Here is a 12786-nt window from a genome sequence, read left to right on the forward strand (position 1 = left end):
TTATGCAAATTAAGAACAAAGATAAATGGTTGAAGGAAATCCATTATTTCAGCAGATAAAAAAGAGGTATCTTTTGACATTGGGTAGTGAGTAGGAGCAGAGCTGTACACTTGTATTGTTTCACTTTGTGAATACATGTAAACTGAATAAACATTTACTTCTCGTACCCTCCTTCATCGAGTAAGCTGCAAGACATTCAACACCCTTATATCTCCATTAATCCATGTTTCTTTAAGAGCTGTTTTGAATTTACTTACACTGTGAGGAAGTAACTGTCAGTACAAATTTGTGATCAAGAACTTCAGTAAGGTGTTAGACAAGGTTCCTCATAGTAGACTGGTTAGTAAGGCTAGGTCACACGGAATACAGAAAGAGCTAGTCATTTGGATACAGAACTGGCTCAAAGGTAGAAGACAGAGGGTGGTGGTGGAGGGTTGCTTTTCAGACTGGAGGCCTGTGACCAGCGGTGTGCCACAAGGATCATTTATATAAATGATTTGGATGTGAACATTGGAGGTATGGTTAGTATGTTTGCAGATGATGCTAAAATTGGATCGGAGGTGTAGTGGACAGCGAAGAAGGTTACCTTGGAGTACAATGGGATCAGATGGGCCAATGAGCCAAGGAGTAGCAGATGGAGTTTTAGATAAATGTGAGGTGCTGCATTTTGGAAAGGCAAATCAGGGCAGGACTTATACACTTAGTGGTAAGGTCCTGGGGAGTATTACTGAATCGAGACCTCGGAGTACAGGTTCATAGTTCCTGGAAAGTGGAGTCGCAGGTAGATAGAACAGTTAGGAAGGTTTGGTATGCTTACCTTTATTGATCTGTGCATTGAGTATAGGAGTTGGGAGATCATGTTGCGGCTGTACAGGACATCACTTTTGGAGTATTGTATGCAATTCTGGTCTCTGTCCTATAGGAAGGTTGTTGTGAAACTAGAAAGGATTTGGAAAAGATTTATGAGGATGTTGCTGGGGTTGGAGAGTTTGAGCTGTTGGGGGAGGCTAAATAGGTTGGGGCTATTTTCCCTGGAGTGTCGGAGGCTGAGGGGGTGACCTTATTGAGGTTTAGAAAATCATGAGGGACTTGGATAGGATAAATAGGCAAGGTCTTTCCCCCGGGGTGGGGGAGTCCAAAACTAGAGGGCATAGGTTTAAGGTGAGAGGGGAGAGATATAAAACAGACCTAAGTGGCAGCTTTTTCACACAGAGGGTGGTGTGTGTATGGAGTGAGCTGCCAGAGGAAGTGGTGAAGGCTGGTACAATTACAACATTTAAAAGGCATCTGGATGGGTATATGAATAGGAAGCATTTAGAGGGATATAGGCCAAATGCTGGAAAATGGGACGAGATTTATCTAGGATATCTGGTCAGGATGGATGAATTGGACCAAAGGGTCTGTTTCCATGCTGTACATATCTATGACTCAAAGAGTCTAAGATCTTGCCATACCACAGAGTTGTGTCCTACCCCTCCTTGTGACACAGTGTACTGGCTTTTGATATAGTTTGAATTTTTCAAAATTTTTTTTGGGCGTAGCTTGCTTTGACTGCACTCTCCCACTGATGAATGGGTTTCAATTTTGCTTCAATATAATAGAATATAATTATATTATATAATTGTAATGTAATTTCCAATACTCTACCTTTAAATAGCTTCTGAACTTCACTTGCTACGCCTACATCCACAATTTGAATAAATCTGTTGTTCATGCTCCATGCTGACTCTATCCTACCTATATGAGCAGTATCCCACCTCGAGACCTTTTATTTTTACACTGAGCTCCTGATGTGCCTTACTATGTTCTATCTAGTTTTTATGCATTCTAATGATTGCTATGTTTGCAGACCTATGTAATTTACTGTGTCCATTCGCATTATCATTTTGGCTGCTTGACTAGATTCCCACTCATCATCTCTATTTTCCCTTGTTCTTTCCTTTTCTAACCTCTTTCCTCTTTACTCCACCTGAACTCCTCTTTTCTGTTGTTACTCATCATGTCTCAGCTGCTCTGACCTCCCAAATCCTAAGCCACCCCTTCATTGCATCTTTTTATTCCTGCTTTCTTGCCACCATCCTTATCTCAACGCCCTCTTAGGTAAGCCTGTATCTTCCCGCTGTGACTCTTCAGCATCCTCAAAAGGGGTCACAAAGGCACAATGTGCTTGTAACTTCAAGTGCAAATATACCCTCTCATGAACTTCATGTTAGGGCTAACGGTGTTGATCTCGATCCCATCGAACTCAGCCCATTAGGAGCTATCCCAATATACTTGTAAATTAGCAAAGTGTATTATTGAGGGATTAACTCAGAAACACCATGGATAAAGGAAAATCAGGGCCAATGTAATGAAACCAAAGTATGATAAGTGAAAGGAGAGTAAAATTAACAAAAGGGGAGTAACTTTAAGACTGAGTAATTAAGAAAGTAAGTGAGTGAGTAAGACTAAGTAAGTGCATCAACAGTGCTATCAAGCAGCACCTGCTCAGCAATAACCTGCTCAGTGACGCCCAGTTTGGGTTCCGCCAGGTCCACTCAGCTCCTGACCTCATTCCAGCCTTGGTTCAAACATGGACAAAAGAGCTGAATTCCAGAGGTGATGTGAGAGTGACAGCCTTTGACATCAAGGCTGCATTCAACTGGGTGTGGCATCGAGGAACCTGAGCAAAACTGGAATCAATGGGTATCAGGGGCAAACTCTCCAGTGGTTGGAGTCATACCTGACACTTTGGAAGATGGTCCCGGTTGTTGGAGGTCAATCATCTCAGCTCCAGACATCTCTGCAGGAGTTCCTCAGGGTAGTATCCTAGGCCCAACCATCTTCAGCTGCTTCATCAATGACCTTCCCTCCATCATAAGGTCAGAAGTGGGGATGTTTGCTGATGATTGTACAATGTTCAGCACCATTCGTGTCTCCTTAGTCACTGAAGCATTTCATATTCAAAGGCAACTAGATCTGGACAATATCCAGGCTTGGGTTGACAAGTGGCAAGCAAGATATGTGCCAAACAAATGCCGGGCTATGACCATCAGAAATAAGAGACAATCTAACCACTACCCTTGGCAGTCAACGGTATTACCATCACTGAATCCCCCACTATCAACATCCTGGGGGTTATCATTGACCAGAAGCTCAACTGGACTCACCTCATAAACACAGTGGCTATAAAAACAAGTCAGAAAGTAGGAATTAGGTGGTGATTAACTCACTTCCTGACTCCTTAAAGCCTGTTCACCATCTACAAGGTACACGTCTAGAATGTGATGGAATACTCCCCACTTGCCTGAATGAGTGCATCCCCAACAACACTCAAGAAGCTTGACACCATCCAAGACAAAGCAGCCTGCTTGATTTGCACTATATCCACAAATATCCACTCCCTCCACACCAATTCTCAGTAGCAGCAGTGTGTACTATCTACAAGAGGCACTGTAGAAATTCACCAAAGATCTTCAGACAGCACCTTCCAAATCCATAACCACTTCAATCTGGAAGGACAAGGGCAGTAGATATATGGGAACACCACTACCTTCAAGTTCCCCTCCAAGCCACTCACCATCCTGACTTGGAAACATATCACCGTTCCTTTACTGTCGCTGGGTCAAAATCCTGGAATTCCCTCCTTAATGGCATTCTGGGTCAACCCACAGCAGGTGGACTGCAACAGTTCAAGATGGCCGCTCACCACCACCTTCTAAAGGGCAACTAGGGATGGGAAATAAATGCTGGCCAACCAGCGATGCCCACATCCCAGAAATGAATAAAAAAAAGACATGGCAGCTCAGGTTAATCAAGTGAAATGTGTGACCTGTAAAATGTGGGAGGTCATGGACCTACTGGTGTCCTATATGACCACATGTGCAGAAACTTGGTTGAAGGGTAATGACATGATTCTCTCAAAATAAAGCCTCGCCATCTTCTGCATCACTGAAAAGACACTCACCAAACATTCAAAGCCTTTATAGCTACAAAGAAAAACTACCTTTACTTATCTCCACACCTTGCCTGCAGCCTTTGAAATGGTTGATCATACTATTCTCCTCCAACACCTCGCCACTCATCCAGATGGGCAGGATCACACTTCACTAGTTGCATTCTTATATAATCATGGTCAGACTAACACAATCATTTCTCTCCTGCTTCAGGACTGTGATCTCCACAAAGTTATTTTTTTTCCCTGCCCCCTCCTATTTCTTACCCTGCCCTTGGCCATCCATTCTCTTGGTTTTAAATCCAGGCTAAGGCTGCATACCTTTACCTCATCACTGTTACTGAATATTCAGACTGCTTGCCTGATACATGATACTGCACGCGCAAACATTGCGACTGATTAATTATTGGGAAGACTGAAGCCAATTCATGCACTCCCTACCATGAGCTGTTCTCTAGCTACCAATTCCATTCCCCTCCCTTACAACTTTCTGAATCCAAAACAGACTGTTCACAACCTCGGTGTCACTTTAACCCAGATGAGTGTCTAATCATCCGTCAGTACCATCACCATGGCAGCTTATATTCAACCAAAACGTTGCCTGACTAGTCGGTATCTGTGATCATTTGCTGCTAAAATCCAAATCCATGCCTTCTTTATTTATTCAAAAGATGTGGGCTTTGATGGATGGGCTAAAACCTATTGCTATCCCTGCTTACTCTTGAAAAGGTGGCTTTCCTGAAGCACTGCAGTCCATTTGGTGTAGGTAGATCTACAAAGCTGTTAGAGAGGGAGTTCCAGGATTTTGACCCGACAGCACTGAAGGAACAGCAATATATTTTCAACTCAGAATGGTGAGCAGCTTGGAGGGGAACGTGTCGGTGGTGGTGTTCTCATGTGCCTACTGCTCTTGTCCCTCTAGGTGGCAGTGGTCACATGTTAGGAAGGTGCTCTCTAAGGAGTCTTGGTGAATTTTTGCAGTGTATCGTGCAGGTGGTACACACTGCTGCTACTGTGTGTCAGTGTTGGAGGTAGTGAATGTTTGTGTATATGGTACTAATTAAGTTGGATTTGTCCTGGATGGTATTAAGTTTTTTGAATGTTGTTAGAGTTGCAGTCATCCAGTGGGTCATATTCCATCACACTTCTGATTAGCGTCTGGAGAAGTTGGACAGGCTTTGGAGAGGCAGGAGGTAAGTTACTCGCTGCAATATTCCTAGCCTCTGAACTGCTGTTGTAGCCATTGTATGTATAAGGCTAGTCCAGTTCAGTTTCTGGTCAATGATAACACACAGGATGTTAATAATGGGTGGTTCAGCAACAGTAATGCCATTGAATGTCAAGGGTGATAGCTCAAATCTCTCTTGTTGGTGATGGTTATTGTCTGGCATTTGTGTGGTAGAAATATTACTTGCTACTTTCAGCCCAAGTTGGATACCGTTCATTTCTTGCTGCATTTGGACATAGGCAACTTCAGTACCTGAAGAGTCAAAAATGGTGTTGAACATTAGGCAACAATCAGAAAAAAAACCTCTTCTGATCTTATCCTGGCAGGAAGATCTTTAGTGAGGCAGCTGAAGATGGATGGACAGAAGACATGACTTGGAGAAACTCTTGCAGCGATGTCCTGAAGCTGAAGTGATTTGACCTCCAGCTACCAAACCATCTTTCTTTCTGCTAAGTATGACCTCAACCGGTGGAGAGTTTCCCCAATTGCCACTGACTCCAGTTTTGCTGGGGTTTCTTGGTACCACATTTGGCCTCGATGTCAAAAACAATCATTCTCACCTCACCTCTGGAGTTCAATTCTTTTTTCCATATTTGAATCAAGGCTGCAATGATGTGAGGAGTTGAGTTGAGCAGAACCCAAACAGAATACAAGTAAACAGTATTATTGCTAAGAAAGTGTTGCTTGATGGACCTGTTGACAAATCTTTCCATCACTTTGCTGATAATTGAGACTAGACAATAGGGTGGTAAGTGATGGATTGGATTTGTCCTGCATTTCGTTTACAGAACATACCTGGCATTTTTTCACATTGTTGGATAGTTATAAATGTTGCAGCTTTATAGGATCAGCTTGGCTCAGGACATGGCAAGTTCTGGAGTGCAAGTCTTCAGTCAGGATGTTGTCAGGGCACATAGCCTTTGTAGTGTCCAGTGCCTTCAACTGATTCTTGATGTCACATGAAGTGAATCAAATTGTCAGAAGTCTAGCATTTGTGATGCAGGGGACTTCGAAAGGCTGAGATGGATCATTCACTTGATATTTCTGAATGAAGGTTATTTCAGCCTTATGTTTTATGCTGATGTTCTAAGCTCTGAAATTGTCAAGGAAATGGATATTTGTGGAGCTTCCTCCTTTGGTGAGTTGTTTAAGTGCTCACTTTTCATGACTAGATGTGGCAGAGCTTAGCTTTGATCAATTGACCATGGAATTGCTCAGCCTTATTTATTACTTGATACTTGTGTAGCTTCACTCACAAGTAGTTCTGTGTTGTGGTTTCACCACATGACACCTGAATTTTAGGGATGCCTGGTGCTGATTCCAGCATACCCTCCTGTACTCTTCACTGATGCAGGATTGATCTCCTGGCTTAATGGCAATGGCAGACTGAGGGTTATGCAGAGCCATGTCATTGCAGATTGCGTTTCAGTGCAATTCTGCTGTTGCTGATGACCCACAGCACCTCATGGATGCTAAGTTGTGCAGTTAGTAGATCTGTTCAAAGCACAGTGAATGAGCCTCACAACATAATGGATGGCATACTCAATGTGAAGTTGGGACTTCATCTCAACAAGGACCAGGCAATGATTACTCTGACTGATACTGTAATGGACAGATGCATCTGTGGCAGCTATATTGGTAAAGATGAGGTCAAGTATGTTTCTCCCTATTGTTGGATCCTTCACCATATGCAACAGACTCAGTGCAGCAGTTATGCCCTTTAGGATTTAGCCAGCTTGGTCACTATTGGTGGTGCTGCTAAACCATTTTTTCATATTGAAATCCTCCACTCAGAGTACATTCTGGGCACTTGACAGCCTTATAGCCTTAGTACTGCTTTCAATTGCTAGTCAAAATGGAGGAGTGCTGATTCATCAGCTGAGGGATTGGGGGTGGTTCTTGGTAAATGACAGAGATTTACTGTGCCCATATTTGACCTTAAGCCATAAGAATTCAGAGGGTTTGGTTAACTGTTTGGAAACTGTTCCAATACACTCCTGTCCAGCCTCCTGTTTCCTATCCTCAATAAATTGGGGAATTTAATACTCTACTGCCTTTGTCTTTACTCATCCCAAGTCCCGTTCATTCATCACTGCTGTATTCACTGACATACATTGGTTCAAAAAACATCTTGATCTTAAAATTCTCATTCTTGGTTTCAAACTTGTCTATGACCTACCCTTTCATACTTTTTGTAGTATTCTCCAGCCTCCTCAAGCCCTGGAACACTCCAAGACAATTTTACACTCATATAATCTTGGCTTCTTCGGGAACCATGATTTTAACTGTTTTGCCTTTGGTGGCCATGCCTTCAGCTAGCTAGATCCTAAAGTCTGGAAATCCTTTATCCCTCTATATCTATATTCAAGGCTGAGTTGGTGAGATTTTTTATTAGCAAGTGAATCAAGGGCTATGGAGAAAAGGCAGAAAAATAATCATGGAGGATTATCAAATTGGCCATGTTCTTATGGAATAACAGAGCAGACATGATGGGCTGAAATGGTCTATGTCTGATCAAACGCCTTATAGTTTTATTTCTTTGTATTGCTATAAGATGTTCTTTAAAACCTACCTCTTTGGCCAAGCTTTTGGTCATCTCTACTAACATATCTTTACATGGCATACTGCCAAATTTTGTACTGAACACTCTTGAAAAGTGCCTTTGAGTATTTAATTACACTAGATTTGCTCTATGAATAAATATATCTTCTGGTTGCCATTGAAATATGCAACATGAGCAAAGACAATATTGGGAATAAAATGTAAATTCATTGAAGATACACAATGTTAATTGCATTATGCCAATTGTGAAATTCCAACCACAAATTATGACAAAGGAACAATTGGGAAAACTACAAGGAAACTAGAGCAATTAAAAAGGCGATAATAGGTTGACTAAAAACAAAGGTCTCAAAGATTTCTGGTCTCCTGAAATATTATAATAGAATATTTAGAAGAACTCCACAAGATTACAGAACCAAAATATTTCAGATTGCTATTTAGAATTGTGCTTTAAATCTGCAATTGATGTTACAGTACCAAATATTTTCATGACATCTAAGAAGAGGAATCACTGAAAATTAGTGGATAGATCACTGAAATGAATATGTGCAACAGCAAAGCAGAAAGCTGAGTGCATAAACAGTGGAATATAAAGTACATTTCAAAAAGTGATCTTTAGGCTGTACAGACCATTAGTACAATCACATATACAGCATTATGTACAATTCCAAGCACAGTCACAGAGATATCCAGACACCGAAGAAAAGACAAATAGTAAGGCAGCCAGAATGTGAGGAGATGGTAAAAAGCCTGGAATTGTTTAGTCATGAGAGGAAAAAAGGCTTGAATAATATATTATTGAGACATTCAAGATTATTAAGGAGATGGTAAAGACAACTTTAAGATTTCCATAAACGTTAGAAGCAGTGTGGGGGAACTCAAGCTTAGAAGAGATAGTTCAGGTTTAATAATTTTATGCAGAGTGTGGTTGCATGCATGGAATTTACCACCCAGACAGAAATGGAAGGAAACTGTGTGAGAAATCTTAAAGGAGAATTGGATAGAAATCAGATGAGCCCTAGAAGGGTAGTGGCTTTTGGAAACAGTAGTTACTGACTTTTCAGCCCTTATACTTTTCGAAGTAGTTTTTTGCTATGATATTAGCATTTGATTCAGTATCATACTGTGTTGTACCCTTTAAGAATGATTAGCTCACCAGAATTGCTATTTCCCTGCATCTGCCTGCAGTCTGCAGCTTCACAGAAGTTTGACGTGGTTATATTTAATTATCAATATTCGCACAAAAAAGTTCTAGAGCAGCAATAATTCCACTCCAAACATACAAATATACAAAATGACACTTTGGGCAAGAGTTTCTATTTGAATTTTAAAATTACTAACCAAGACATTTGTCAGAATTTTGTCATATTTATTACTCTTTAATAAACTCATTCCACACTCATGCATATCGGTGATACAAAAAATGTCCATTCATACTTACACATGCATCTATAATTCGATTATAAATTATTTACTGCATTGCTATCCAATATAAATCACTAGCTAGTCACAGATTTACAGCAACACTGTCTTAGATACATGAAGTAGTTTTGTAGAAAATATCTTATCTAGTCTTTCTACATGTGACTCCAGACACACAACTATGTTGTTGATTCTTAACTGCTCTCTAGGCAATTAATTATGGGCAATAAATGCTGGCCCAGCCAGCAATGCCTACATCCTGTGAACAAATAAAAAGGAAATTCAGTAAACTCCATGGACTTGAACCTTCTTAGTTCTGTAATGTTCTTAAGCCCTGCACATGAGCTGAAATATCTATGCTCTTCTAATTCTGATCTCTTGTCCATCCCTGATTTTTGTTCCATCTTTTGGACCCATGCCTTCACATGCCTAGAGGCTCTGAGCTTTGGGTTTCCCTCCATAAACCTTACTTCCTTGCTACATGTTTCCTTCTTTAAGATACTCTTTTAAATCTACTAGTTTGGTCAAGATTTTGGTCATCACTTTTAAGTTCTCTTTAGATGAAGTTGTATCAAATAGAAGTACCTAGGGGTGGTTTATTACATTTAAGTTGTCATATTATTACCTGTTACTCTACTTTTTACCATACCATCTTGTCAACAAATGGACAGAAAGATTAAAATACATATGTATGTGGTCATACTGGTAAATATTAATACCCCATGTCCTTTATTGATATTGAAAACTCTTCTATTATTCATGAACCAGAAATTAGTAGCATCTAGTTCATAATCAGTCATGTTCAGCAAGTGATTAAAATATTGGCTATCACGGCTATATTGTTGCAATAAATATTTGAATGTAATTATTTTATATTTAATAGACAAATATACATGAATAGAAGTTTCAGAAAATAAAAAAATCTGTTAAATGTACATGTAAAAATTATTAAAATCCTCATTAATGGGTATGTACACTTGTGAAACGTTAATTAGAACATAAATTGATAAGCTTTGGCACTAATTCAAATCTTAAATACAATTTATTGGTTCTAAAGCTCAATGATGTTAATTTTTATGCTGATAATAAGCATGCAAATCTATTCATTTCATATTATTTTCTCTGTTATAACAATGGTTCACCCATATATTTTGCTAGTGTTTCTCTGGAGTTCTTGAAATTGATTTCAAGATTTTCGCCACAGAAATGCTCCCCTCTTGTTGGGATTAGCCCACACAAGCACACGCTTTTACAGTAAGGTGCGTTGTGGGCTGAAGGCTAAAGCAGCGCATTCCATAATGAAACCTAAAAAGAACTGGGTTACTTTAAAATATCTATCCCCCAACGATGCACGCCATGCTAATATGTGTTAAGTTTCATTTTTTTTTGCCAAAGTTAAACCTCATTTTCTTTTCTATCAACTCACGTTCTATGCAATTGCAGGAATCCAATCCACAGCCAGAATTCACTCAGAATACATGCAGAAATTTACCATCTGCATGTACTGCACTGTATTGAACCCGACCACGCAGTTACATAGAATCGAGTTGCAATTTTCCTCTTAGATTTGATTCAGGCAATTTATCATTAAGCAGCCGAATACAGCAATTCTGTTCAGCACCTTCTGCATCCGGTATTTTAAAAAAAGAACATTTTTTGTATATTATCTGTCAGCTAATTTTGTAATGCCCCTGATTTTCAAGCTTGTACTTAAGAACATGTGATGGGGTGACCCAGCTAGAAAATCTATCAAAAAGTATAACACGCCATGCAGTATCATTAGAGGACTATTTTGTATTTGATGCAACAGCATGCTCCGGCAGAAACAATTAATTCACGTTCAAAAATGCCTCTCAGAAAAAATTCGAAGTCTTGCGGTATGCTACAGGACGTCCACACAGCGGAATGTCGATATTCCTAAAGGCAACGGCTTTAGGGACTGGGGTATGGGCAATTCCTTAATACTAGCTGGGAATCGAGACGGTGGAAGGCATTTTAAAATGCCCTGCATGGAGATGAGGAATAAAGTGGCGGGTGTTTTCCCACAGAGGTAGTTGTATTTCTCCTCTCCCAAAAGCCCATTCCATTCATTCGGATTGTCTTCCAGAGCCCTCTTCATTTTGAACTGCAGACTAGACATGAACAGCAACAGCTGGTCGATGCACAGCTTCTTGGACTCGACGTTGATCTTTGACACCCGGAGTTGCTCCAGGATGACATCCAGAGGGGTCAGCCCTTTGCTGTCCACGATCTTGGGTGAGGCGCCGCTGCCCAGCAACATGAGAACAGTTTCGGCCCTGAGCAGCTCACAGGCTAAGTGCAAAGGGGTCTTGCCGTCTTCTATGTGGAAGCAGCCTTTCCTGTTGATGTAGGACTTGAAGCCCGGAAGTTGGTGGGTTATCTTCAGGATCAGGCCAAGGATGTCCTTGCGGTCATACCTGACCGCCATGGCGAGGTGAGGGGCAGAGGAAGGGCAACAGCAGAAGCGATCCCCAGGTACCTCCAATGCCTCGTCCGGGTAATGGGTTAACAGGTATTGGGCGTACGGGAGGTGATTGTGTACCACCGCGTATAGGAGGGCTTCTGAAGGCGAGTAAGTGCGTAGGCTGGTGTTGTCTTCCCAGTAAAACGATTCCATAGTCCTCATGTCCTCTAGCATCCACACGGGCTTGTGGTCTCTAACTGCCTGGTAAAACATATAGGATAGCAACTTACACTGTCTTTCATCGTCCTGGCTGGAAGCTGAGTTGCTGCACATCCTACAGGGAAACACGCCAGCTAAAGTTGTCCACTCAGAGATTGCCAGATGGTCTCCTTATCCCTTTATCCCCCCCTTTTTTGTTAAAAATAAATGAATCACTCCTTACGCGAACCCAAGTGTCAAACCTGTCCCGAGCATTTTCACTGCAGTCTTCTGCAACATCCTCATCCGTCCAACGTGCTCAGGTTTTCATTGGATGCACATTCGCCTCCTTAGGCTTCCCGGAAAAATCGGCGAGGAGGCAGTGGTCGGGAGGTGGGTAAAAGAGAAACAAGCCTGTAGTGGGATTCAGACGGAGCCGCATTGGAGCTGGCAGGGAGGGAGCTGCTAGCAGTGGAAGGGGAAGGCAGGGAGGGAGCGAGCTAGCGAGGCTGACGGCAGGGGAGGGGGAAGGGGACACGGCAAGGCGAGACGCCGCGGTCTGGCTGTCAGCGCCGCTCCTCTTCGCTCATCTGCTGTGCAGGCGCCGCTCGGTGGTCTGCAGCGCCGACCCACGGCTCTCTCTCCTCCGCCTCTGGGAGCGGTCCGCCTCGCCAGGGAAACCCGGGGCCACCAGGCTTAGCGTGCAAGTGATGCCCGGGCGGCACAGCAGACACGAAGGGCAGAAGTAAAGGGATAAGGGCAGGCGAAAGTGGCACCGTATAGCCGGCACAGAATAAGAAAGCATAATGTGCAGAGAACGTAAACGGGAAAATTAAGAGGGAAGGACAGCAGGCAGAAGGGAAAATAAAACAAAAAAAAAACCCGAGGGAATTCAGGGAAGGGGTTAAAAAAGGGAAATTAAATGAATGTTAAAATGCAGAGACAGGTTGTACAGATAGATATACAGGAGGAGGGGGCGGGTAATTATTAAGGGGAAACGGCCCGTGAAGCTTTATA

General features: G+C 41.9%; 1 protein-coding gene across 1 annotated transcript; it reads right to left on the bottom strand.

The window, feature by feature from the left end:
• Nucleotides 1-11028: 11028 nt before the first annotated feature.
• Nucleotides 11029-11904, bottom strand: zgc:112001 (uncharacterized protein LOC550384 homolog). Its single transcript, XM_020537338.2, has one exon. It carries the CDS (start codon nucleotides 11902-11904, stop codon nucleotides 11029-11031), a length of 876 nt encoding a protein of 291 aa, XP_020392927.1.
• Nucleotides 11905-12786: the final 882 nt, after the last annotated feature.

The sequence above is a fragment of the Rhincodon typus genome, chromosome 9 (genome assembly GCF_021869965.1).
Source record: "Rhincodon typus isolate 14 chromosome 9, sRhiTyp1.1, whole genome shotgun sequence".
In the NCBI taxonomy this organism is placed as follows: domain Eukaryota; kingdom Metazoa; phylum Chordata; class Chondrichthyes; order Orectolobiformes; family Rhincodontidae; genus Rhincodon; species Rhincodon typus.